Source organism: Neolamprologus multifasciatus, chromosome 7 (genome assembly GCF_963576455.1).
Source record: "Neolamprologus multifasciatus chromosome 7, fNeoMul1.2, whole genome shotgun sequence".
Taxonomy (NCBI): domain Eukaryota; kingdom Metazoa; phylum Chordata; class Actinopteri; order Cichliformes; family Cichlidae; genus Neolamprologus; species Neolamprologus multifasciatus.
In genome coordinates, this window is record NC_140445.1 from 48,400,210 (window position 1) to 48,426,519 (window position 26,310).

At 39.9% G+C, this 26,310-nt stretch overlaps 3 protein-coding genes across 7 annotated transcripts in view; 2 read left to right on the plus strand and 1 right to left on the minus strand.

The window, feature by feature from the left end:
• Nucleotides 1-1,830: 1,830 nt before the first annotated feature.
• LOC146515185 (aldo-keto reductase family 1 member D1-like) lies at nucleotides 1,831-8,602 on the minus strand. The gene is made up of 9 exons (XM_085166157.1): nucleotides 8,307-8,602; nucleotides 7,947-8,114; nucleotides 7,681-7,797; nucleotides 7,290-7,367; nucleotides 5,161-5,283; nucleotides 4,766-4,875; nucleotides 4,409-4,574; nucleotides 3,160-3,242; nucleotides 1,831-3,050 (listed from the first exon to the last, which is right to left on the minus strand). Exons 1-9 carry the CDS (start codon nucleotides 8,481-8,483, stop codon nucleotides 3,008-3,010), a joined length of 1,065 nt encoding a protein of 354 aa, XP_085022283.1. The 5' UTR covers nucleotides 8,484-8,602; the 3' UTR covers nucleotides 1,831-3,007.
• Nucleotides 8,603-8,993: 391 nt separating this feature from the next.
• On the plus strand, nucleotides 8,994-20,046 carry LOC146515186 (transcription intermediary factor 1-alpha-like). Of its 4 annotated transcripts, none has more exons than XM_085166151.1 (19): nucleotides 8,994-9,538; nucleotides 9,785-9,903; nucleotides 10,360-10,507; nucleotides 10,700-10,832; nucleotides 11,115-11,231; nucleotides 11,315-11,429; nucleotides 11,635-11,781; nucleotides 11,960-12,074; nucleotides 13,067-13,434; nucleotides 14,040-14,177; nucleotides 14,262-14,367; nucleotides 14,459-14,513; nucleotides 14,652-14,784; nucleotides 15,426-15,584; nucleotides 16,590-16,936; nucleotides 17,198-17,324; nucleotides 18,911-18,985; nucleotides 19,389-19,544; nucleotides 19,641-20,046. In XM_085166151.1, the coding sequence occupies exons 1-19, from the start codon at nucleotides 9,268-9,270 to the stop codon at nucleotides 19,911-19,913; spliced, it is 3,102 nt and encodes a 1,033-aa protein (XP_085022277.1). In that variant the 5' UTR covers nucleotides 8,994-9,267; the 3' UTR covers nucleotides 19,914-20,046. The 4 variants fall into 4 exon arrangements, with proteins under 4 accessions (XP_085022277.1, XP_085022274.1, XP_085022276.1 ...); XM_085166148.1 differs by having other exon boundaries at nucleotides 8,995-9,538; nucleotides 17,195-17,324; XM_085166150.1 differs by having other exon boundaries at nucleotides 8,995-9,538; nucleotides 14,655-14,784; nucleotides 17,195-17,324.
• A 3,284-nt stretch (nucleotides 20,047-23,330) lies between these two features.
• The window catches only part of fbln1 (fibulin 1), a 30,803-nt gene continuing 27,823 nt past the window's right edge, over nucleotides 23,331-26,310 (plus strand). Inside the window, exon 1 of one of the 2 annotated variants that reach the window (XM_085166154.1) lies at nucleotides 23,331-23,905. In XM_085166154.1, coding sequence (XP_085022280.1) covers nucleotides 23,851-23,905 — 55 coding nt within the window. In that variant the 5' untranslated portion in view covers nucleotides 23,331-23,850. The remainder of the gene's footprint in view (nucleotides 23,906-26,310) is intronic. The other variant, XM_085166153.1, reaches the window with a different exon arrangement.

The window sequence follows — 26,310 nt, forward strand, 5'->3', positions numbered from 1 at the left end:
TCTGTTCTCTGTCAATATCTCATGATCTCATGCTGCTTCAATAATTGAGGGCTTTGGGGAGGCCAATCCATGTATGTATGTCTGTGAAGGTTCTCAGTCATCCAGGTCATCGTAGTCAAAGGAGCTTGCAAAGAAAAGCGTCTGGACTTCTTTAAGTTTACTTGAAGATGTTTCATCTCTCATCCGAGAAGCTTCTTCAGTTCTAAGGTCAAATGGTGGAGAGTCCCAGATATAAACCTAGTGGGAGTATCCCCACACAGAGGGACAAAAGGACCCCCTGATGATCCTCTAATCGCCTGAGCCAAGGTGTGGAACTGGGTGTGGGTCCCAATCAGCCAGAGTTTCGGGTGAGTTCATTGTGAAACCTGGCCCCACCTTATCATGCAAATTCCTGAGGTCAGATGGCCCAGGATGTGAGTGGGCGTTAAGGCGTCTGGGAAGGGATCTCAAAACTGGATTATAGATGGCAGAGAGTTGGTGTCGTAAACCACCGCTTCTGTTCAAAGATGGTCGCTCACAGTCGACATAGATGGCTTCTTTCACTCCTCTTTCAAACCATCTGTCCTCTCTGTCCAAAATGTGAACATTGGCATCCTCGAAAGAGTGTCCTTTATCCTTAAGATGCAGATGGACAGCTGAGTCTTGTCCTGTGGAGGTGGCTCTTCTATGTTGTGCCATGCGCTTGCGAAGTGGCTGTTTGGTCTCTCCAATGTAGAGGTCTGGGCATTCCTCGCTGCACTGTACGGCATACACCACATTGTTAAGTCTGTGTTTTGGAGTTTTGTCTTTCGGGTGAACCAGTTTTTGTCTGAGCGTGTTGCTAGGTCTGAAATGCACCGGGATGTCATGCTTGGAGAAAACCCTCCTGAGTTTTTCTGATACACCGGCTACATAGGGGATGACAATGTTGTTGCGTCTGTCCTTCTTATCCTCCCTTGCTGGTGTCTGATCTTCTTTTCTGTGCCTCTTTGCTGACTTTAAGAACGCCCATTTAGGATAGCGCACGTTTTGAGTGCTTCCTTTACATGTGTGTGTTCCTTCTTTTTCCCAATCCATGTATGTACTATTTCTTAAGGTGTCATAGTGTGTGTTTTTCTATCCAGATATACTTTTAGTGCACTGACAGTCATTTTGACAAGCTCCCTAACACCATTTCTGAAATGCACCTCAAAACCATGAGAGAACTTCCACGATGTAATACAGATGACTGTACACACTCACTGCTGTATCTCTCTAATGACCTCCTGTGTACATGTTTACAATGACTTAAATAGTACCGACAGGGACTAGAAAGAGAGAGTACATTTCGCCTATATTGGCTTCCCTTCAGTGGCTCCCTGTTAAATCCAGAATTTAATTCAAAATCCTGCTCCTCACATACAAGATCTTAAATAATCAGGCCCCATCTTATCTTAATGACCTTGTAGTACCATATCACCCTATTAGAGCACTTTGCTCTCGCACTGCAGGCTTACTTGTTGTTCCTAGAGTATTTAAAAGTAGAATGGCAGGCAGAGCCTTCAGTTTTCTTCTGTGGAACCAGCTTCCAGTTCGGATTTAGCTATTTTAGGGGGATATCTGTGTGTGCAGGTGACTATTACTGTGCATAAATATTAGGCAACTTAACAAAAAACAAATATATACCCATTTCAATTATTTATTTTTACCAGTGAAACCAATATAACATCTCCACATTCACAAATATACATTTCTGACATTCAAAAACAAAACAAAAACAAATCAGCGACCAATATAGCCACCTTTCTTTGCAAGGACCATCAAAAGCCTGCCATCCATGGATTCTGTCAGTGTTGTGATCTGTTCACCATCAACATTGCGTGCAGCAGCAACCACAGCCTCCCAGACACTGTTCAGAGAGGTGTACTGTTTTCCCTCCTTGTAAATCTCACATTTGATGATGGACCACAGGTTCTCAATCGGGTTCAGATCAGGTGAACAAGGAGGCCATGTCATTAGTTTTTCTTCTTTTATACCCTTTCTTGCCAGCCACGCTGTGGAGTACTTGGACGCGTGTGATGGAGCATTGTCCTGCATGAAAATCATGTTTTTCTTGAAGGATGCAGACTTCTTCCTGTACCACTGCTTGAAGAAGGTGTCTTCCAGAAACTGGCAGTAGGACTGGGAGTTGAGCTTGACTCCATCCTCAACCCGAAAAGGCCCCACAAGCTCATCTTTGATGATACCAGCCCAAACCAGTACTCCACCTCCACCTTGCTGGCGTCTGAGTCGGACTGGAGCTCTCTGCCCTTTACCAATCCAGCCACGGGCCCATCCATCTAGCTTCTTGACAGCCACTCTTCCACTGAGAACATTTTTGATGAGACTTGATAAAAATTGAAGGGCCAGATGTATCTCTCAGGTCTTATGTCAGGCATTTGCTTGATATTTTCCTATTCATGAAGACATGATTTTTAGACAGATTTTTGCTGCCAATAGTTTTTTTAGGCCTCTTTTGTCCTCTCCTCACCCAGTTTCCTCAGATTTTCCAAGGACACAGCGCACAGCATGCTGAGACATGCCAAATGTTTTCCCAATAGCTCTTTGGCTATCATTGTATTGGTGCAAAAATAGTGTTTCATCTTTTGTCGATAGTACTATTGTATTGTGCTATCACTGGCATTTTTCAAAGACGCAAACAAATCATGAATTTTTGTGGCAGGCTACTAGTAACAAAGTGCCCAAAGATACATTCCTGTGAAAATGGTACTGGACTAAAAATGATTTTAAATGATCCAATATCCAAAGAAAAACTTTGAAAGAGCTGCAGAAAGTTTGGAGTTTGGAACTATTGCTCAAGAGCACTTTAAAAAATTTGAAAAAAAAAAAAAGTCTGGCTCCTTGGATGCAAATCTAAAGAAATGAAGGGTGGCTCAAGGTCTTAGTCGTAAATGTTCATTTGATTTAGTGTCAGCTGCTGTTTATGCTGGTGGAATTAACAATGAATTAACAATGAAAAATCAAGTACATCACGTAAAAGTTGCAAAGGTCAGTATTCATCATGAAAGGGGTACTCCGGATGATCACTCCACCTGAGTTTAAAAAAAAAAAGTGTTTACTACCATTAATATCAAGGATTTGGTTCATGCATTAGACAACAAAAAAATGTTTCGATATTTGTTCGTCAAAGCTTGTACTTACATCAGCAACTCAACAAACCGAATATTTTTGTTCAGTGCTTCAATGGCTTTCATTTCTTCCTCAGTCAGTGAAAAATCAAATATCTGAAAAAAAATTGCTTCTGTTTAAATTCATTCATTCATTCAAATGTTTAACCATTACATACTGTATATATTTCATGTCTTTGCATTATGATTGTAGTTAGTTTGATACATGCCAAGATTCCTAAGTGTCTACAACAAATTCTGAACTACAGATCTATTTAGAGTGTATAAATAGTCTAGCTGACATTAATGGAGGATTAATTTTTAATTAATGTTTCAAAGAGCAGGGAGAAAAATAACTATTATGCACAATCTCGTGCCCTGATTTACTTTAGACATGAAAATAATAGCGATAATGATTTCATGAGATTTTATTAAAGGTGAAAATGGCAAAACCATTCTGGAACTGGTTGGATTTATTGCATAACCATATATAATCACTACAAACATTAAAGGCTGTCCTCATGTCTTTGTGAATTCAATATTATTTTAAACTTAGAGTAAAAAACTTGCTTATTGCAAAATAGTCTGAGCATCCAAAGCATTGCCTGTGCAGCATTTGCACGTTTCTTACATTTACTGAAATGGCAGATCAGGTGACTTTATAATCTTATGACCTCTAATCCCTCTTTTGATCCCTGTTTTAATCTCTTTTTAATTTCACTTAGCTCAGACAAAATGGGTCCTAATTAGTTTATTGTCAGATTATTTTCTTACATAATGCTTACTTTTGTTTACAGGTGCAAAGCACAAGCACCAGTCATGTAGGCTAATAATATAATTGCACTTATAACTAAACTTGCCGCAAAAACTACGGATATTTGTGTTTGGTGGATTATTTGTTTGTTGTAACAATGCTTCTTGGCAGTAAATCTCACACTGTTGTAAGGCCTGTTTATTTCCCCTTGACTGTGCCACATGTGTAAGGAAAATGCCTTTGGGGCTTAAACAGCAGAGTTGAGGATGTGGGTTGCGCATTAGCCTACAAAAATTTGTAGCACCTGCTCAAAAGTATAACATTTTAAAATTGTTTTAATTTTGGGTCATTTTAGGGAACATCATCAAATTTCAGGCCAGAAAGGTGGCATTTGGGGTATATTTACTGTTCTCCAATGTCAAAATGGTCAAATTTAACCAAAAATGCATGTAAGAGTTAAAACCGGGCAGCAATGGTACCATAACTTTGACTTTACGTGCACATAGAGTTAAAAATGTTGGTACAGTACCTGGAAGTTATGTTTGATCCGCTCAGGGTTGAAGCTCTTTGGGATCACTACAACTCCTCTCTGTATGTTGAAGCGCAGGGCCACCTGGGCACTACTTTTGTTGTATTTTTTCCCAGTCGATACAAGCACCTCATCGTCCAGCAGAGGAGGACATTTCAAATTCACCCTATGAAAGAGACAGTTAAATACGCACCATGCCATTTACCAAATGAATTCTGCTTAGGGTCACGTTGAGGGTTTGGTAACAACAATAATTTGTTTTTATTTTTGCAGTCTCACATTAATACAGTAACAGGGGGGATAAAATCACAATAACCTCACACCAGCCTACATAAGTGTATATATTTTCAAACCTACCAAGACGCATCTCTTGAGGAGCCAATTGGGCAATAGCCAACAATCACGATGTCATTGTGACGACAGTACTCCAGAAGTTTTGGTTGTGTGAAATATGGGTGGCATTCGACCTAAAGGTAAATAAGAAGAAGGGAAAAAGATGACAGGGCTCAGTCTTACAAGTAGGAAAGAAACTGGATGGGAATCAAAAGTAAAATCTATTCCATTTAATCTAGATTAATGAAAGAAAATGTATTTCAGCCTAGTGTTTGACTATTTTTTGGCAGAGAGTCTATTTTAGAAATGCCTTCATATTAAAAACCCAGAATACTAATGTATGCTGTACAGTACTATTTTACTTTGCAAACTACCCTCATTGAGATGTCATTAGGGGTCAGGAAACAAACTGGGATCACCTGGTTGGATACGGGTTTGTGTTTGAGACCAGGTTTATTCAGAAGCAGCTCCAGCTGCCTGCGATTGAAGTTGGAGACTCCCAGGGACTTAACCAGTCCAGCATCTTTGCAAGCCTCTAAAGCCTGAAAGAAGAAAAATATTAATACCTTATCAAAGACTGATAGCAGTAATCTTTACAGGCTAACTGAGATAGCCAAGAAAAATACAAGACACAAGGAAAATAAACTGTTTATGACACTGTCCTTGAGAGTAATGTGCTGCAGAAAAAAAACACTCTAACCAGTATTAACATGTAAGAACACTTGAATAAGATAAAACAATGCCTACCTAATATTTTATTAGATGCATGCAGTACAAATGCAAGTACAAAAGTCGTGAGCCATCTCCCATTTTAAAAAAATATTTTGCAAAATGGGAAATAGGTGCAGACTAACCAAAATAAAAAATTATACATATAACAAAATAGAGTTTTTAGAATTCTAGCAAGCTTGAAAGTTTATTAGGCAATGCCCAATTTTATTCTTTAACACAGCCTGCAATTCCTTTAAGTAGTCTTCAAGAATAGTTCTCCAGGCTGCTAGAAGGATATTCAAAGTGTTGACTGCATTTTGTTCCATTCTGTCAAGATGATCCAACACTGCTTCAATAACACTTTTTGACAGAATCACGAACACCACTGGCCGAAATGTGGAAATGAAAACCACCCAATGACTTAAGAATAACAGCTTGGAGAACTGGTGCTCAAGACCTCTTAAACATCACATGGAAGTCTGACTCCTTAAAATCAAAGTATAAAGAGCTTAGAGGTGGCTCAAGAGCTCAATCGTTAGATTTTATTTGTAGTGACGGCTTTATGATGTCACTACAAAGGTTGTGTTAAGTTCTGCTCGTTGATTTTAATATTTTCTGCCTATGATAACATAACTACATGAAGAATGAAATCCTTGATGTGCTGATCGGGATTCATTCATTCAAGCCCTGCAATGAAGTCATGCTTAGCTTGACATGTGGAGGAAAAGCATATTCATGCAAGCTGCTAATACAAATGTAAAAAAAGTATTTAAATTTTCATAACAAAACAACATATTTTTAATTTCACAGTGATACTATATTAGCAGTGTTGGGGAGTAACGGAATACATGTACCGCCGTTACGTATTTAAAATACAAAATATGAGTAACTGTATTCCGTTACAGTTACCGTTTAAAAAGGTGGTATTTAGAATACAGTTACTTTGTTGAAATAAATGGATTACACGGCGGTACTTCCCTGTTTCATATTGTGGCGGGTCAGGCCTGTTTGGGTTTTGTTTGACAGCTACGTTCTGTTGTTCCAGGCGGCAGCGTTACGGTTGCCATGGTTACAGGGTGACGCTCCCTCTGCGTGTTCCTGGGTGAGAGAGCGCCTGTTGTTGTTGTGCTAAGCTAATAGGCAGAATGCTACAGGCATAGCTCTAAAGAATGTAGCATCATAGGCAGTGTAGTCCGTGCTGCAGGGAGAATGGACTGCTGTACACGTTATGTGTCTGTGAGCGAGGGAGGGAGAAAAAGGAAAAGTACGAGCTGTCATTGAGCAAAAACGGGAGCTGGAAGCATGTAAATATAATAATAACCACTGCAGCCAAGAAGAGTGCCTGAGAGCCCAGTTGTAAGTAAGCTATTAAGACTCGACTGTACACCGTGTTCGTGTTTTCCTCCAAAAACAATAAGTTCCGTTGGAGCAGCCTTTCAGCGCCTCTCTGTCTCTCGCTAGCAAAGTTGACCCAAACAACAGAGTTAAGCTAGTTTTCGGCTACAAGCCGACACAGAACCCACTATATTAGCCAGAGGTCCCTTTACTACGGTTCGGAGCCGCGGACCTTCAGTTACAGTAATAAATCACAGCAATAGTACATTCATGTAGTTGTAAACAGCATGATAATATATTAAGTAATCCAAAGTATTCAGAATACGTTACTCTCATTGAGTAACGTAACGGAATACGTTACAGAATACATTTTGGGGCATGTATTCTGTATTCTGTAATGGAATACATTTTAAAAGTAACCTTCCCAACACTGTATATTAGAGATGAGCAGTAAATATGCAAAGACTTTACATAGCATGACCATTTTTGTAATAGAGCTCACCTCCCATGTTGCACAGAGATCTGTGTGGTGGTAGATGTAGTTTCCATCTTGGTCCTTTGGATAAAAGGCCTTTCCAGGCTAAAATATATGCATAATTAAATACTTAATTAAAAGTGGTTATTTAAGCATATAATTTATAGTGACCTAAGGTGGCACAATGTGTTCATGGTCAAAACGCTTAAACAAAGAAACATACTGATTCCAGGTACCCAATCTTAACCAAACACTTGTCTACATAATCTTATCTGATTCTAATGTGTGTAATGTGGCAACGGCCAGATTTGAAGTATTTGCTATGCAGCTCCTGTGTTTGAACCCCTATTATCTAATTTTGTATTTAATAATTAAAAATACTTTATTGTAAAAATTAGTAAAATTATTTTTTAGAAACCTTGAAGGCCATTGGAAGCTCAATGACGTAGAGATCCACATAGTCCAGTTTTAAGGCTTTCAATGTCTTCTCTAAGGCTGGTCTCACCAACTCTGGTGGATGGAAGGTATTCCAGAGCTGAGAAAAATAACATTGCTAAATTTAAAAAACAATTTAAACAACCTGAACATTCAAATATCCAGGCAACAGAACATTGCAATAACATGATTAGTTCTTAAAGGTTTATAGGAATGAAAGTTGATTAAACAAAAGCTAACAAATATTACCTTTCCGCAGTAAAAGATGTCCTCTCTTCTAACGGTTCCATCAGCTATCTTCTCCCTAATGGCCTGACCCACTTCATGCTCATTGAAATATACCAACGCTCCATCAAAGTGCCTGTAGCCCACATCTATGGCCAGCTTGACACAGTCAAATACAGTGCCTCTGGGTGTCTTTAGAAAATTCACAGAAAATATATATTTTATTTGATTTTTTTAAGCTACAGCCACAGTGTGTACTTCTCAGTGATCCTGTTTAACTGATGAAACTCAAATCACTAAAGGTAAATAAGCCTCGCATAAAAGGTGAATCAAACACAGCAATCTAAATCTAGAAATACAGAGACTACGTGATATTTTCCTCACCGTTTGAGGGTCCCCATAGGTGCCAAGTCCCAGGAGTGGAATACTGTTACCATCACTTAAAGGGATTCTGTGGCTTTCCGCTGTTAGATTCATGCTTGTGTCCAAAATGTGGACAATTGAACTGCAGCACACTACTCTCAAGGCTAACCCATAGTTTGGCCATGAACCTTGAACCATGACGACATAATCTTCCACTCAATTGCACAAGTGACTTTAATCTGAACCAGAGCAGTGTGTCCATTTTTAAAACAGTTCTTCACCAGCTTTTCAGAATACCATTTAACTTGAGAACAAAAACACTCTTATAATCATAATCATATGTGAATATGACACCAGCACTTTGTGAGTATCTTTTCAGCAAACAGTGTTACAACGTTACAAAAAAAATGTCCATAGGCCTGGCTGAAGCCTGAAGCCAACAAAACCTAATGCATTTGAAATTCACACAGCCTATGATGAAGTGCCATAAATAAATAAAGTCACCAGAAGCATAACACAGTATTACTGTACTGAACTGAACCCTGTGTAAAGTTTCAGAGTAACAAGAATCAGGCAAACTCTTGCTGCTCGGTGGACTTTGTCCTCCTGACAGCACAGCACACAGCAGCCAGTGGCTCTCGTGTTAAGATTTTGACCCCGCCCCACTCTTACCTCTACAAGCGCGTGCGCTCTAATTTGACCAACAACATCTGGGGCACACGCGCATGTGACACAGGTACCCTTTTTTTTCTTTAGTGATTCCTGTTTGTTGCAACAGTCCAAAAATTATTTTCCCAAAATATCACACGTAGACAGTAATACACTCGACGCTTACAAATGCTGAACTGATAGAGAGAGCGCGGAGGACAACGCAGGTACGAAGAAGGCGCTCTCTTCGGCTAGAGAGCAATTAGATATAGCACTCCCTGTACGTGCCGTTGAATCAGACTAAACTAGACTTGGAGAACAGAAACTGTTTCCGATGGATGCGATGGAAAAACAGGAGTCGGGACATACTGCTGTCCTGTCAGTCGAGAACGAAGCAGAGAGCACGCGAGAGGAGCGGTCCGGTGCACTCGACCAACATGACCTGGACACGTGCCCCGTTTGTCATCTAAGCTTCCACAGCAAGGAGCCCAAACTTCTGCCCTGCCTGCACACTTTCTGCGGGAGGTGCTTGCCTTTACCGTCGAGGAATCTGGACGTGACGGAACCGTCCGTCTCCCAGAGCGACGACGGCGCGACCAAACCACGTGAGTCACTTTATTTACAAACACAGATCAAGGACCGATTAATGGCTGTCAACCTTTTCTACAACCAGAGCAGCTGCACGCACAACTGCATACATTTTACGAATGCTTGTAGCTACCTCTAACCACAATCACCTAAATGTCTAAATGTCATAAAAAATATAATCTGATGGTAAATAATACCAGAAATGTACAGTTTTACTGATTTTTGTACTGATTTACAACACCTATGCTCCTGCTTGATTCCAGTCAACGTGATCCGCTGTCCGGTGTGCAGGCAGGAATGTATGGCGACAGATGTGGTGGATAATATGTTCGTGAAGGAGTCATTCGAGGCGCCCAGCAGCACAGTGGAAAGAGCAGTCCAGGTTGGTAACAAATGAATTAATATCAATTTGGGGACAGGCTGGGTTTTTGAGGGTAATTATCAAAATATAACTATGTAAGTTTTACTTGTATTTTTTATTCGTCATTGGTCATGCAGAAAAAAAACATTGCTCTTGTAAGAACCAGAATACGGCACTAGATGATTTCCATTTGCAGTGATTTAATGGGCTGGTGCACACTATATTAAAGGGGATATCTGTATAAAAACAAAGCTACCTTGTCTTCTGTTGGTTTGTAGCTCTGAAATCTGGTCAGCAGAAGCAGTGCTTGTCAGTAGAAACAGCACACTTGGATACTTCACTGATATCAACTTAGCAGATAAGGTTCATCATTGCATTCCCTTGATTGAACAAGAAATGGTAAAACATGTGCCGAGCCATCATCTCCATGTTTCCAAATATTTATTAACTTTTGATGCTTGACTCCTTTTTCTATAGCTCTGTATGACCTGCAATGACAACACAGAAGCTGCTGGGTTTTGTGTTGAGTGTGTGGAGTACTTGTGTACCACCTGTGTGGAGGCCCACCAAAGAGTCAAATTCACCAAAGACCATATGATCAGACAGAAGTCGGAAGTATCACAAGGTACTCAAACCTACCTGCTTATTTAGCTGTTTAAAAAAAATTAAATGCCTGTGCTGACGTATCATGTGATTCTTGCTACCGCAATATTTTAATGGGCAAAATGATACGTATACATCAGTATGCACTGCATGCTTTTTATACTGTAAGAATTAGTTTAAAAATAACTATGGTGAGCCTTTTGCTGTTTTCCAGACGTTTGTGTTGTGTCGAGTCAGAGGCCGATGTTCTGTCATATCCACAAACAAGAGCCACTGAAACTCTTTTGTGAGACATGTGACCTGCTCACCTGTCGGGACTGCCAACTCACCAAGCATAAAGACCACAGGTACCGCATTGTTTCAGTAATATTGATTGACAGAGGTGGGAATCACCAGGCACCCCTTGAAATGATATCACAATACTTCACTCACATTACATTATTATTGCAATTTTTTTTCACCACTGTTCATGGATTGATTTGATTGATACTGTGATCTCTCCATGTGATGCATTTGAGGCGGAGAAAAAAATTCACTGAGAGATTAAGTTACACCCCCACCCCCCAGTTCATTATGCATATTATGCATATTAACCTGTCTGTATTAACTAACTAATGTTTTTGAATTAGTTATCAGTTCCTTGAAGATGCTTATAAAAACCACAAAGAGCACATGGAGCATATGACTCATCAGTTACAGGAGAAAAAGAAACTGATAAAAGAGGTATCAGACTCCATAAATAGTGGGTATGTATTTCATTTTTCCTTAAAGATGTCTAGTTAAAAAAAGTCACTTCTTCCATATTAATAAATGTATATTTTGTTCTAAGACTTCTTCTGGTGGAACAGAACCGTACTTCTGTTCGTGATGAAATAAAGAAATCTGTCAGCAGTTTAATCCTCGCGATAAACAAAAAGGGCAAAATTCTACTTGATCAACTTGAGGTATGACAAAGACGATTACATGCAGCAAAACAATACTGTGTAGTAAGTGGAGTAGTTTGACTCTGTAGTCCTGTAGCTTGCTGTGGTGTTGTTTCCAGAAGAATGTTATTTGTATGGTGAGTTTCGTGTGGCCTTGAGGCTCAGAGTGCCGCCGCTCAAGCTGCTTTAACATTGCACTCCTCTTTTTCGTTTTCTTTTTTTGCAGGCTGTTACAAAAGATCATGAGAGTCTCTTGCGTAAACAACAGGAAGACATTGGCTATCTCTCCCAACACCTGGATCATGTCATCGACTTCATCAAATGGGCCACAGCCAAGAATGGGGGCACGGCCCTCTTGTACTGTAAACGTTTGGTGAGGCCTCTTTAATCAATTAGCCATAAAGCAGTATCTTGTCACAGTCTTGTTTTCCTGATCTCAGGTCGTCTTTAAGCCTAGTATGTCTCGGATGTGATGAAGCGCAAGCATATGGCTTTTGCAGCATGCATGTTCCTCCTCTGAAAATGACTGATAACATTCCTTCTGTTTGCAGATTCTGTTTCAGATTGAAAACCTCCTTCAGGCAAAATGCAGTGCTTCATTCGTACCGCAGAGCACCATACGCTTCCAGTGCCGAGCCTCTTACTGGGCCTCAAATGTCGATTTGGGTAAGAGATTAACAAATGATGTGATCCATAGCCCTGAGAATGAATGGATTATTTGTTTTCTGCTCCAGTAAACTTGTATACCTTGAAACTTTATTTCAATTTTAATTAATAATTTTAGGGGAATTCTTCTTCCATAAGATTGTATCTGTGGTGGTGATCTAAGTGAGACTTGCACAGTATTAATAAACAGGCATGAGGAGAGTCAGATGGTCACGGGGAGTTAGCTGGAGGCCAGTAAAACTTGGATGACAAATCCTATTATTTATTAATGCATTTGCACTTCTCTCTCACACAATGTCAGTTTTACTCTGACTGTTTTGAACTACCTTCATTTTTACTGTTATTTGTTTTGTTTGTTTGTTTTTTATCACTGTTGTAAATATATAGATTCCTGGACTATCTCATACTATAAGCCCCCTTACTAGGCACCTGTGGCATTTTATTTAATTGTGTTGTTTACATGGTGTGTACTGTACTGTTTATACTCTTTATCATGCTGCTGTAACACAAAAATTTCCCTTGTGGGATCAATAACGTATCTATCTATCTAAATGAAGGATTTATTGAGAGCAGAGCTCAACATTAAATGAAAATCCTTGTCTAGCTGTTTATATTCATCTGAGGCTGACAATCATAATGAAATGCAACATCTGTCTAATTTAGTCAACAGAAGTGTCTGAGGAAAGCAGAATTTCCATAATTGTAAACTGGATACATAGCATTTTGAAATATAAAAACAAGCAAACTAATGCCATCACATGTGGATTTTTCACAGTTTATACAGTAACTGATTAAATGGAACAAATTAATTGAAATTGTTATCTTTTGTTGCTTATATCCAATTGTAACCCAAGTTAGCATAGTTTTACTTACTAACTGCCTCGAGTTTTACATATATCTCCCTACAGTTCTCTGGAATTTTATTTCTGTACTGTATATATTTCATCACTCCCTGTTATGCTCATCCTGTCTCTGTGTGTATGTCCTCTCAGGCACTTTAATGGTGGAGAGTGTACCAGGCCACCAGCTGGGTGGTTTTCATCATGAGCACACCCACAGTGGGCAGAGTTCCTCAGGCTCACCCCACAGCTTTGCCCCGGGAGCTCCCCATAGCACTCTGGCTCAGCTCCAGATGCAGGTGGACAAGCTAAACCCCCAAGCTCACTGGCAGCCCCAACCACCTCCTCCACCCTGCACATGGCACCAAAGCATCCAACTACAGCAAACAGTCCCAGGGCCCCTACAGAGAGGCTCTCCCTCCCACAGTTTGCCTTCCCAACCAGACCACAGGTTTACGAGGCCTCTGCCCAACCATGTTAGCTCAACTAGGAGCATACTGAGCCCTGGATTTTCTCCCCAGGTTACTGTGCGTTTCTTTGTGTGAGTGTGGGTGTGTGCTTGCCTAAGTTTGACTGACAAGCCTTCTTAACAAGCACAGACAGCAGATGGCATTGTCCTAAATAGAGCTGACAGCTTTCACATCCTGAGCAATTTACGTCTCTCCTTGTCAGGAAGGATTTTAGTCTTGGATGAAGTTATAGCTCAAAAATAAAGTAAATCAAATAAATCTGCATGACAAACAGCAAGCCAGCATGTAACAGAGGACAAAGGGAAAACTTCTTGAGTAAGGCTTGATAATATCTTCTTATTCAAGTTGTTTAGTCTGCTTCACTGGATGTTTGGGTTTCAATTCTGCAGCAGGACAATACTGGCATGTAAAGTGCAGACATTTGTTTTCTACTGATGTGAACAAGTTGTTAAAGCTGCACAGGAAACTAGTAGTAAAGAAGCGGCAGTCTTTTGCAGACAAATCTGGTAAACTGATTGAGACTTTTCGAAGCATACTGTGGTCACATTGCATTGGGTTTTTAGATTGCGGCATAATGGTGAGGCCTTTTTTATCACATGCAGTAAAATGATTGTGGCATGCTCTCCCTTTTTCTGTATTGTCTCCATTCATCATAGTATCAGCAGAGAAGGACAGGAAGTGGCTCCACCTACCAAACCAAGCCCATGGATGGATTTTTCTCTACACCTTTCTATGCACAAATAACTCCGCCACCCCTCAGTGGTAGTGTCAGTTTACCTCATTCACAACAGAGGGTAAGCAACTTCCTGTATTGACTGAAGGCATTGTCATGGTATAATATCTGCTTTTAAGTAATTGATTTGCAATGGTGTGTTTAGTCTGAGCCCACATATATGACCAGGAGAAATGATTCAAATGGTCCAATGTATACAGTGAAACCAAACTATCCTCAGGGAGCAGAAGCTTCCTTGTCAAGCAGAAATGGTATGTTTGCAATTATTTTTGCATAACATAGAGAATGTGTGTAATATTGTATTTTTTATAATGGACAAATGCATTGTAAACTTTTCTGAAGCACCAGGACATCAAAGTTCAGTGGTGTACACTCCAGTATCCCAGAAAAAAACAAGGTAGGGGGGAGCAGTATGCACACTTTTGCAAGTATACAAGCACAGATTATCTCTTTGTTCTGTTATGGCACTATTAACTCTGTGCTATGGGTCTCTTAAGTGAATTTATCTTTGATTGATTTTTGCTTTGTTCCCAAGCAGCATTTTTTGGAAAGCCCCAGAAATACACCAGGCTAGTGGAGCAGTGGGATCGGCTGCAAAGAAGAGACAACGATCATCTCCAAGGCCTATAATTGTCATCAAAGATGAGCTAGATGATGATAGTAGTTATGTAAGAAGGGAATGATTTATTTCAAATACTGTATAGATTTTTTATTGTTGCTAGTTGCTTTTATCTGTAACTTCACAAGTCACAAGTCAGTGTATTCCTACTGCTGTTCCCAAGCCCAGATAAGCAGTGAGGGTTGTATAAAGAAGGGTAAATCGTGGCCTGTTCAACCATGCATATCTTAAAGAATGAGATTTCCATATTAGATCGGCATTAACAACAACTGCCTTTGGTATTGTTGGCCAATAGGGTCCCTTTGGAAACTGTGCTACTGTAAGCTGAAGACAATGAAAGAAGAACGGGGAAAGGCGTGTTAGGAGGCAGTGAGAAAGAAGGAAAGACAGGAGTTTGGGAGGTGAGAGTAGGGACTTTAAATGTAGGTACTATGACTAATAAAGGGAGCAGATTGGATGCCATGATGGAGAGAAGTAGGGTAGATTTATTTTTTGGGGCAGGAAACCTGGTGGAAGGCAAGCAAGGCCAAGACCACTGGAGGTGGATTCTACCATGGTATCGAAGAGAAATTGAGTAATCTTGAAGGAAAAGATTAGTGTTGTTGAGGTGAAGGTGGCACTACACAGAATTATGAGTATGAAGCTGGAAAAGGGGTCACCTTGAATGTTGTCAGCGCATATGTCTCACAGCTTGGATGTCAGAACAGAAAGGGGAATTCTGGAGTGAGGTGGATGAAGTGTTTAGACTGTGTCCCCAGGAGGGAGAGAGTAGTGATTGAAGCAGACGTCAGTGGACATGTACAGTACTGGTGCTTACTGATCGTCACCTCTCTTTCCCATAACTTCATGGTATGTCTCATCAGCTTTATCCCTCTATAGTTACTACAGATCTACACATCATGCTTATTCTTGAACAGCGATATCAGTACACTTCTCCATTCCTCAGGCATCCTCCCACTTTCCAAGATTGTTTTAAACAATCTGGCTAAAAGCGATTAAAAAGATGATTGTGATTGTTTAGCATCTTAAGGTGGATGTTGTTATGATTTGGAGCTGCATAAATGAATTGAATATTATGAATGACTGGCAAATGAAAACCAAAGTTTCCCTTTAAACGTCCATATTTGATCAGTACATCAACAAATCAGGTGTCCACCTATAAAATGGGCTTAGTCATTGTTTCTCAAAGAGGAACACAGGATTATATACATACACAGGGGACTAATTAACTCAGCAAGCAGCAGGAAGTAGAAGAACACAGGTAAAAGCAATGAGCAATATGTGAAAACAATTTGGGCAAGGATGGCAATCACAGAGGGAGGAAGAACAGAAAGTAGGAGGAAACACAACAGATAGCTCACCTTCAAAGTAAAACAGGAAATAACCAGAAGACAAAGATTAAACTCATAGACAAGAAGACTCAAACTAGACATGATATCAAAGACTGGAAAAGGCAGTGATGCATAAATCGTATTTAATAATACATGCATAAATAATTGTATAGTATTGTATTGTCTTGTACATAAGACTTTTATTTTATTTTATTATTTTTCCCCTTTTTTCCCTTTAGATTTTTAGTGTACACTGAGGGCCATGGGAGCATTGCAGTTTCAAATTCTTGTGTGTAACTGTACATATAGTCTTTGACTTTGACAAATACAAGACGGTGGAAGGAATAGACAGAGAAATGCTGTGTAAACTAAAACTACTACTACTGCTACTATTATTATTATTATTATTAATAATAATAATAATAATAATTCAGTAATAACCAATCATGAAAACTTTCAGCACCATGATAAATCTGTAAAATGTTGGTTATGTTATTTTCAGATCTTGTTTTCTTGTTTTCAGGTACATCCCAAACAAAGAGCCAGCCTCCCCGACAGCACAGATGACCAACCCCAAATAAATTCCCAAGGTGAAGATGTCCAGACTTGTATACATAGCACAGACAACAAACCCTGTTGCCCTTCACACACTCCAAGTGAGCCACTGGGCCAGAGTAAGACTGGACCTCCAACTCATATCAGTTCAGTGGGGGAACAGCAGCAGGTAGAGCAAAATAAAATCCAACTGGAAGACTCTAATGAGGCCTCGTGTGCTGTGTGTCAGACTACAGGACAGCTGTTGTGCTGCCAAAAATGTCATAAAGCTTTTCATCTGACGTGCCACATTCCAGCTCTCCTCAAATCTCCAAGGTCAGCTCCATCAAACTTTATTTATTACTGGTCTTGGATGAAAATGCCACAGCTCATATGTTTTCATTTTAATAGCAAATCAATCGCTTGTTTTCTTTGTGGAATTAAAAGCACGTCAGAACAAATCCACTTTTGGCAAGTTGATTTTTACATCTTGGAGGTGTGAGATTTACATCTGACTGCAGCATTATGCACTTGTTGATGTGAGTTACTGCTTACTGGCTGTTGTATTGAGTCTGTAAATGGTCTCTTTTTCAGCAGGGAATGGTTTTGCACTTTCTGTTGTGACCTGTTAATGCCTGAGATGGAGTATGTCTGCAAACCTGAAGCCAAAACGATAAAGAAGGAGACGGATTTTGAAGGAGCATTTTCCCCTGTGGACAAACGAGTCAGTGCTTTTTTTTAAAAAAAAAAAAAAAAAAAAAAAGATTTACTACCATTCATGTAATTATAATAATGATAATACTACAATAGCCAAATGACTTGAATGCCAAGTAATTCAAATTAAGTTCAGAATTCAGCATAATCTGATAAGTCATGTACTTTCCAAATTTACAGCCATTTTGTAAAACACCAGTAAGCAGCATCTTTTTTAAAAAACAAATCCACTCATTCATTAACAGAGAATCACCAGTTATCATTATGACTACATTATATAAGATATAAACCATAAATACAGCTGCGTTCTCTGCAATAAGATAGATCATCCCATCTTACCTCAGTTTGATCCACCAGTTGTCTTAATATAGGCCGAATGTCTGAATGTTCAAATTTGGTCTTTTCATTCTCACATTCAGCACATTTCAGATAACTTCACATTTATAGAAATACTCGTCTGGGTTTATGTGGGGATGTTACTTGATTATAGTGTGTAGGAGGCAGAAAACTTGTTAGTTTATACGACATTAATTTGTAACCAGCGCTTATGTTCCTAAATGTAAGATTTTAAATCATGGGTACAAACACCACTAAAAAATAGTAATTGTAAATAGTAAAATAGTGCAGCTCATCTGCTTTTCCCTGACCGGTAGTGTCAGTCAATTGGGAAATGAACCATCAAGTTTTTTCATGTCTTTCTTCTCAGCCAGCCAGTCGTAGCGGATGGTCACCCCTCCCTGAGCCTGGTTCAGCCGGGGTTTCTTCCTGTTAAAAGGGAGTTTTTCCTTCCCACTGTCGCCAAAGTGCTTGCTCACAGGGGGTCATATGATTGTTGGGATTTTCTATTATTGTAGGGTCTACCTTACAATATAAAGCATCTTGAAGCGTATTGTGATTTGTGCTGTATAAATAAAATTTAAATTTAAATAGCTTGGGTTAGAAGGGAGTTCCTTGTCTAATTTTGTGTTTGTTATCTTAACAAGAAAAGTTCTGTTTTTAAAAAATAACATGCACAAATCAAATGTTTGATGGAAAAAGTAAATGTGTAGTCAACCTGTACGTGATAGCTGTTAGGTTAGCTAATATTCTCATCTGCTCCTGCAGTGCACTGCCTTCTCCTATGTGCAACCAAGACTTGTGCTATCACACTAGGGTCTTGTCTGCTGGCTCAGTCTTCAGCTACGCAGTTCATTTTCCCAGGAGATTTCACCTGCTCTTCCAAGTACAACACTGCCAGAACAGGCGTTGGAGGCAGGGAGTAGAAATAAAGACGTCATTCACCCTGTTACAAATCAGTTTACCATCAAAAGGATTTCAAGGCTGTTATTTTTATGGTAAAACATTTACATTGCTTTAAAACAGTGGTTTGTTAAACTTAGTATCTGAAGGGCTAGATGCCTGACATTGCATCATGCATTTAATAACTGATAACAACTGGTAAGAGTGCAAGGGCTGACACAAAGCAGAATGGTGTCAAGAGAGATCCTGAGAGACGACTCTTACCAATTTAATATTCTGCTTGACACACCACAGATGGGAGAAATGTATTTGGTTGTTCTGACATGTATTAATTCAGGCTTATTTTTTGTGTTGCAGAAGTGTGAGAGGCTGTTGCTGTACTTGTTTTGCAGTGAGCTCAACTCAGTCTTTCAAAAGTCTGCATCTCTCTTGGTGAGTCTGAAAGCAAGACTGACTATAGTGGAAAAAATAACAGGATTACTGTCAGATGGAGTTACTGTAACTGTAATTTTAATTGTATGTAATACACCATATTTATCAGCGATGACAGAAATTAGAAATCAGAGGCAGAGCAGCTTTACTGTAAATAAACCATAAGTTCATTGCAGGCCCAGAACTTGCAGTGTTTGATAATTGGACTTAAGGGGTCAGTGTGATTCTGGTGGTTTGGCTTGAAATAGCTGTTTATTTTAACTTTTACATGGCAAAACAGGGTAAAACTCCATAGTCCCATGTGCGTGCTGTTTACATGTAGATGGACACCACAGATTTGAAAAAACTAAAATGCCAATAATGTGTTATTGTTCTGTTATCATTTCCTTTCTAAATACTACAGGTACATGCTGATGGCAGTCTGACTATAAAGGGACCAGTGAGTTTTTCCACAGTGAAAAACCATCTAGAGGCTGAGCAGAGTATGTGCTATCAAAACCCTGCAGAGTTTGTATTAGACATCAGGCTCATCTTTGGAAACTGTGTGGCCTGCAGTGAGGTACCATAGACAAATACTCTGAAACAATAACTGTTATTCAGTTCTTGACATCTGTTATTAAAACTGTTTCATCCTTTTCGTTTTATCTTCCTTCAGTGCCAGAGTAACACTGAACTTGCCGTGACATGTATGAGATTTAAAGAACTCTTTGAAGATTATCTGAAGCTCATCTACCCTGATCAGACCTTTCCAGAAATCAAACCAGAGATGATTCAGACTGCTTCACCCGATTGTCAAGATTCTCAACTCCAATCTCTTGACAATATATTCCCACTTGCAAAACGCCAACGCACATATTCAGATTCCCAGGATGCACCAAGCTGTCACAGTGGAGAAGAGGGTATTGGATTAAAGCTCCAATTTTCCTAAACAATTGGATATGTGACAGATGGCACAAAGAATGTGTGGTGTATACTGTTTTATTAAAAAAATATTGCCTTCAAGTTACCAAATACATTTTAGTTTTTATGATTAAATGGTATTGCATGGCAAGAATTATCAATTCAGACGTCAAATGGTACTCTTTTGTGTTCAAATCAGAATTAAAGCTAGTAGGTTTTGCAGTATTTCTACTTCTGACTGAAACCTGACATTTTAGTTGTTCTTTTGTTACTACTCCTGTAATCAAATGACAGTAATCACAACTCTCAGGTTTCTATTGTTAAAATGTGTTTCAAGGCCCCTCACAGCCAGAACATTAATAGCAAATTAAAATAATCTAATAAAATTCAAGACAGATACATTGTGCAGAATATTTCTGTTTGCCCCGGTTTGTCAGGCTTTATTTACACAGTGCAAATCGATAGTTTTCACAACGTGAAGGAAAATGCAGTTTTATTTACCATCTTTTGATGTATATTCTGGCTCCTTTATATTATATATTCTGGTGACACTGCCCATGTAACAATATGTGTGATTATATCCGTCAGGGGCATAATGTTGACGTAAAAAGCTTTCTTATAAACATAAGGCATGGAGAATGGTTTTCTCATCACCAGAGGTCAAAACATTTACGCAAAGACCTTCCTGCATTCAGGTCAATTTGCATAAATGAACAAGTATAGTAACTATTATTCCTTATATATTGAGTAGCAGCTCCAGCTAAGGTTTAATGTTCTGCACCTTTTTTGCTCGGTAGCTCCATGTTAATTGAGTTTAATGTTGTTCTACAAACTCCTTTGTGTCCCACGGGGCAGATTTCAGTCTGCCTTTGATGTGTTTGTGACCCTCTACGTGGCAAGACCAGCTTTAAGGAGCTTCAAAGGAGCTGCGCTACACCCCCAACAACAAGATTAACACTGTTTGAATGCGACCTTGGCCACTCCAATTTCCTTCACCTATTAGCTTGCAAGTCAGCTCATGCTGCGTTTACTTGTTAAAGCCCAAATGTAGATTTGAGGTGGAGCGAAGGAATGAGGCTTAGTTGTTTTTGGTGGACTGAACGGCATGGGAAGTTGCCCTCTGACTGTTCTCCAGCCAGCTGGACTGGAAGCATGGCAGGGTCCTGGCTTTCATGTTCGACATTCTTCATTCCTTATATGGCATATTATCTCTTATTAGATAAGATTAGGATTGGTCAGCACTAAAGGCTTGCCCTTTGTTGTGATAATTCTAAGAAGGGGTTGCTATGTCTTTGGCTGATAGAGGACTCCAGGAACTACATATGCTTTACTATAGTAGTACTACAGTCTTAACCCAAAGGTACAGCACACAGAGCACCCCCCCCCCCTTTTTTTTTTTTTTTTTTTTTTGCATATTTGTTACATGTTTCAGATCATCAAACACATTTTAACAATAGATAAAAATAACCAGAGTAAAAACCAAATCCTTATCAGGGTTGTGGGAGGGGGGGTTGCTGCTGGGGGGAGCTGGAGCCTTTCCTAATTGCCATAGGGCAAGAGGTGGGGTACACCCTGGACAGGTCAACAGTCTGACACAGAGACAGAAAACCATTCATGCTCACATTCACACCTATGGGCAATTTGGAATCACCAATTAACCCAACCTCACTAACTGCATGTCTTTGGCGAGGAGGAGGAAGGCGGAGAATGCAGAGACAACCCATGCAAACATTGGGAGAACATACAAACTCCACACTGAAAGGCCAGATGGTGGAGTTAAACTCATGTCCTTGAGTGAATCAACAGTGGTAACTATGAGAAAGGGGAAAAAAATGCAATTTTTAAATAATAAGTAACTTTATTAAGGTAAAAAAAAAATCGATCCAAACATACCTGACTGTGTGAAAAAGTAATTGCCTTTGTTATTGTGATAACCCCCCCCCTAGATCCTTGGCTCATAGAGGTCTCCAAGAACTACATATGCGCTGCTAGTAGAGGCTTGACCCACAGGTTGAGAACACAACAAAGTCCTGCGTTGTGGACGTTTCTGTTTCTGTGAGAAAGCAACACAAAGAAATCTGGAAGGGGCCAAATACTTTTTGATGACACCGTTTAGGATTTATAGCAACTTTTTTTCCTGTCTTGCTGATACTAGACTTTGCTTATTTTGCCAAATGATTTGGTAATCCATTACAAAAGCCACCCCACCGTGTCTGCTTTTACTTGTGGCAGGGTCTAATTGCTGTACTGTAGTGTCCAAGTGCAGGTTGATTCAAAAATAGTTCCCATTTTCCATGCAGGTGCAGTGAAAAAGGAGGAAATAAAAAAAGAGACAAAACCTTTCTGTGATGGATTACCTGCTCAAACAATTTCCCCCGAAGCTTGTTTATAATATAAAGCCCATTTTCAAAAATATTATATTAGAAATATTGCAATTTGATACATATACTGAGAAAGGAACAACTTACCCTAGTTACTCACCTCTGTAAAACTGGTGTGGTTTAGTGAAATGAAAGAGAACTGCCAAGAATTTGCAATTTGTTTATGCTATTAAATGGGCTACAGCATTCAAAACACCAGTGTGCTGTATTAAAATGTACTTTTACAGAGAGATTGTCAGAGTACTAGCAGAAAATACACACTGTAGTGGACGGAAGCACAAAGCAAGACACGGATCATCAAGCACTACACATTTAAAAGGGCAGTTATCCTTTTATGACAGTCATATACCTGTGGCCTTTTTATACGCCTGTGGTGTCCTTATATCAAGCCCTTGGTGGTGTTTCTTGTTGGTTAGACTGGTGGTGGTGGAGCCATATGGCTTTGATTAGAAGATCATTTAATCTCTCTCTGTCACAATGCCCAGAGCCAGTAGACTGATTGAATTTGCAGAGGGTCTTAGTTGGTACAAAATGTTTATAAAGCACTATATCAATTATTTCTCCACTTCTTGCCAGTTCTGGTAGACGCGTGTGAGTGCATGCGTCTGTGGCTTGTTTATATGTAGCCACTTTTCACAGCTCGTGATCACTTTGACTGATGTTGATTGACATGTGGCACACTTAGGGAAGATTGAATTCATTCACATTACTATAGAAAATTAAGCTTTATAGTAGGACTGCAGGGACCTGTGACACTGCTGTGAAGATACAATATTAAGGGTGGGATGGGTTGGGAGGCGGGGGTGTCACAGAGCCAGGTCTTAGGTCTCTTTAAGTGCACCAAACTCAGAAATAACAGCGAATAACAGCAGTTAGTGGTAGTGAAAATATTTATTTATTTTTTTATTCCCCTTATTTCCTCAGAGGAATCCAAAAGGTTTCAAGGCTTACAGTCTGGACATAGCCACAACACATTTTTAAAATACCCCCAAACCAGCTCCAGATGTTGGGTAATCACTACAGTCATTAGTCACAGGCAGAAATACTCTGCTCTGCCATTGATGGAAGTGTAGTTTCCATGTGTGAGCGCACACTTCACGGTACAGTAGCCCGAAGATGACTGCGAGTCCCATCTCCAGAGGCAGTTTTTCAGATGTTGCTTCAGGACACATAACAAAAACAACAACAAAGGATCTGCAATAGTTGGTATTTTAAAACGACAGCTCTTTTGTACACTCGCTAAAATATACTACCTGTAAATTATGTATTGTAATCATAAACTCTAACTGCGATGTGGTTTGAAATAAGCCACACAAAAAAGATAAGCAGTAAGTGTGCGCCTGTGGCCCTCAGCCCGCCCCTCGCGGTGCCGTAATTAGACGCTCATTCCTTCAGTCAAGCTGCAACTGCGACTCTCAGCTCCATCAAATCCACTTCTTTTCCCAGTCTAGCTTCTTTTTTTTTTTTTAAAAAGAGCACTGCAGTTTTTTCACACATCCCCGCGGAACAACCAGCATCGGAAAGTCCACCTCGTCCGCGTCTGTTTCTCTCCAGTTTTTGATACTTTGAGTCTCACCTCTTTCAATGGGTCTGCGCGTAGCGCTGCTCTTCTCTCTGTTCGGAGTTCTTCTTGGCCAAGGTAAGCGTGAGAAGCTGGGTATCACTGCTGCGAGGTGAGCCAAGCAGTGGGACTGTGCATGTGACAATGATTCGGATGAATAGCTCATATTGCATGACAACTTCACTTTAAAGTACTCAAAGTAAGAAGCAGACAGATAACAGGCTAAAGGGTGATACTTGGGGAAGTGATGCATTTGTCTGGGGGCTAGTTGGGGCATGTGATGAAAGCAAAGTTTGCAAAGGTGGGTGCTTCAAAGTGTTGCAGGTCTTTATTAAAATTGCTAAGGCTAGAACATCTCAAATTAAAAGATTGAAACTATTGTTTAGAATCATTGTTTTTCCTATGTTTCTTTATTATTATTATTACCACTTACAATGTACAATAAGTAGCACTGTGACCATATAAAGTGCCATCTAAACCATTTTCCAACTTTTTGTGCTTTTTGTGCACTGCATCAACAAAACCCACAACTATAGAACTTTACAGTTAACCTTTTCTACCTTTAACTCTCTCACTACTGTGTTTTATTTAGTTACACTGTGGAGTGGAATCACTCCATTCCATGAAGTGATGATATGTTACCCCACATGGAGAGTGTTAAAATGTAGTTTCACACCAGTTGTGAAGCAAAAGTCATCCCTGCCTGAGGTTTCTTCACTCTCTGCCCTGCAAGTCAAAGGCTGAGTGCCTTGGTATGCTGTGATGCTCTGTAAGAGCAACCAATATCTCACCAGGGCAGGATGGTCCTAGACAGAAGGGTGAGATTTATACTTGAGCCTCACAGCAGGGTCACCAAATCATAAGACTAGCCGTGTCTTAAAAAGCCCACTGTGCTGTGGTCACACACAGGGCAATTTCACAGTCAGCAGGGGGACCTTTCTCTCAGCTGCCTTCTCTGTAGGGGGTTGTGTTGCAGGTCTTTCTGCAGATCTGCTGGGTATCAGCTCAACCAACTGCATAACCAAATGTGTTCCAGATAGATAAGCTCGACTTCAGTTTCAGCCTTTTGTATATATCAGTAAGACTGGAAGAAGCTTCCACATGTAAGCTTTGAGTGGTACCTATGAAAGAGATGCACACTTCTATGTTGTGATGTCTGTCTGAGGCCAGCTCCTCTGTGTAGGCGGGGCTCCACGAGTAGGCTCATTATGCCTTGTTTACATGAGGCGTCTAGACGCAGACAAGACATGTGCTGCTCTGCCAAGACAGAATGGCCCTCACAGCTAGCAACATCATCCAAAATGGAAATTAGCCCTCTCCAGATAGACAATGCACCGAGGAGACTGAGAATTATGGCAGGCTGTATCTAAACCAGAGCACAGCTGTGCCTGGTTTGCTTCTTCTTCTTCTTTTTTTTTTGATAAAAGACAAGAAGCCATGCAGTTTTAAAGCACTTCTGGTCTTTCAATTTTAGGTTTTCAAGTCAGCAGACGGCGGTAGCAAAGGAATGAGTCAGTGATGCCTAGTGGGTTAGAGTTAGTTATCAGCAGAACGCTACTGTGAGGGGAAAAGTCCAGAACAGATCGCTGGGGGAAGTTTAGAATAAGTGACCAACTGTTCCTGGCATTTAAAATGCACTGACTAAGCTCCCGAAGAGAAAGAGTTTAGGATTAGTTCGTTTTTTTGGACTCTGGAAGTGTACCTCTTGGATGCCTTTCCAGTTCTAATGCAAATTATGTGTTTTGACAAGATGGTGTCAGTTACTGGAAGTGGTAAAAAAAAAAACCAAAACATTACACATATGCACAGCGGTACACACATTTAAATAGGATTCATTATTGTTAATAAACATCCATATTTTCAGCCTTACGTGAGCACAGTTTTGCTTTCCTAGCTTTTTTGGAAAACCCCGTTGTTACTTACACATTCAGAAAACAAATTAAGTCAGTGAGATTGAGACAGAGACAGAGAAAGAGAGAGGCTGGGGGAGCCTGCTTGGTAGGTCCATGTGAAAAGCTTTTAAAATGTCATCTCATTTTATCCAGCTGCTACAAGGTTTATTGGCCAGAGAATACTGTGATGTGCCAGACTTCCAGAAGTCAGTAGTGAGTCAGCTAATGTGCCTGTCTACCAATAAATCCTATATCCATAGTCACTCCTTTCTGCCAGGTTAAACCTCCTTTCTGTAGTAGGAATGGCCACAGTTTATTTTTTTTTCCTGTAACCTCGCTTACTTTCTTAAAGAAACAGACAACAATCAAAACGTGTCATTTTTTAAAGAACTCTTTCTTGTGTCATTCTTATGCTTCTCCTCATATTAGTTTTAGATTTTAAGCGGGATTTGTGATGAACCCGAGAAATTAAGTTTTACAGCAGCTCTTGCGTTGTGTTTCCACGAGGTTTACCAGTGTGCAGACTGTTTGTGATAACAACTATTCCCGTTTTCGCTTCAGCTTGACTAGTTTGATTTAATGGTCATAATA

What these genes read in the sequence shown, in the direction of transcription:
- LOC146515186 (XM_085166148.1), top strand. Translation starts at nt 9,268, where the DNA reads ATGGATGCGATGGAAAAACAGGAGTCGGGACATACTGCTGTCCTGTCA. An exon ending in GTATCCCAGAAAAAAACAAG is followed by an intron (nt 14,514 to 14,651) that starts GTAGGGGGGAGC and finishes TTTGTTCCCAAG; the next exon opens with CAGCATTTTTTGGAAAGCCC. An exon ending in GCTCTCCTCAAATCTCCAAG is followed by an intron (nt 16,937 to 17,194) that starts GTCAGCTCCATC and finishes TCTCTTTTTCAG; the next exon opens with CAGGGAATGGTTTTGCACTT.
- LOC146515185 (XM_085166157.1), bottom strand. Translation starts at nt 8,483, where the DNA reads ATGGTTCAAGGTTCATGGCCAAACTATGGGTTAGCCTTGAGAGTAGTG. An exon ending in ATCTCTGTGCAACATGGGAG is followed by an intron (nt 5,284 to 7,289) that starts GTGAGCTCTATT and finishes TTCTTCTTTCAG; the next exon opens with GCTTTAGAGGCTTGCAAAGA. An exon ending in ACAAACCCGTATCCAACCAG is followed by an intron (nt 4,876 to 5,160) that starts GTGATCCCAGTT and finishes ATTTACCTTTAG; the next exon opens with GTCGAATGCCACCCATATTT.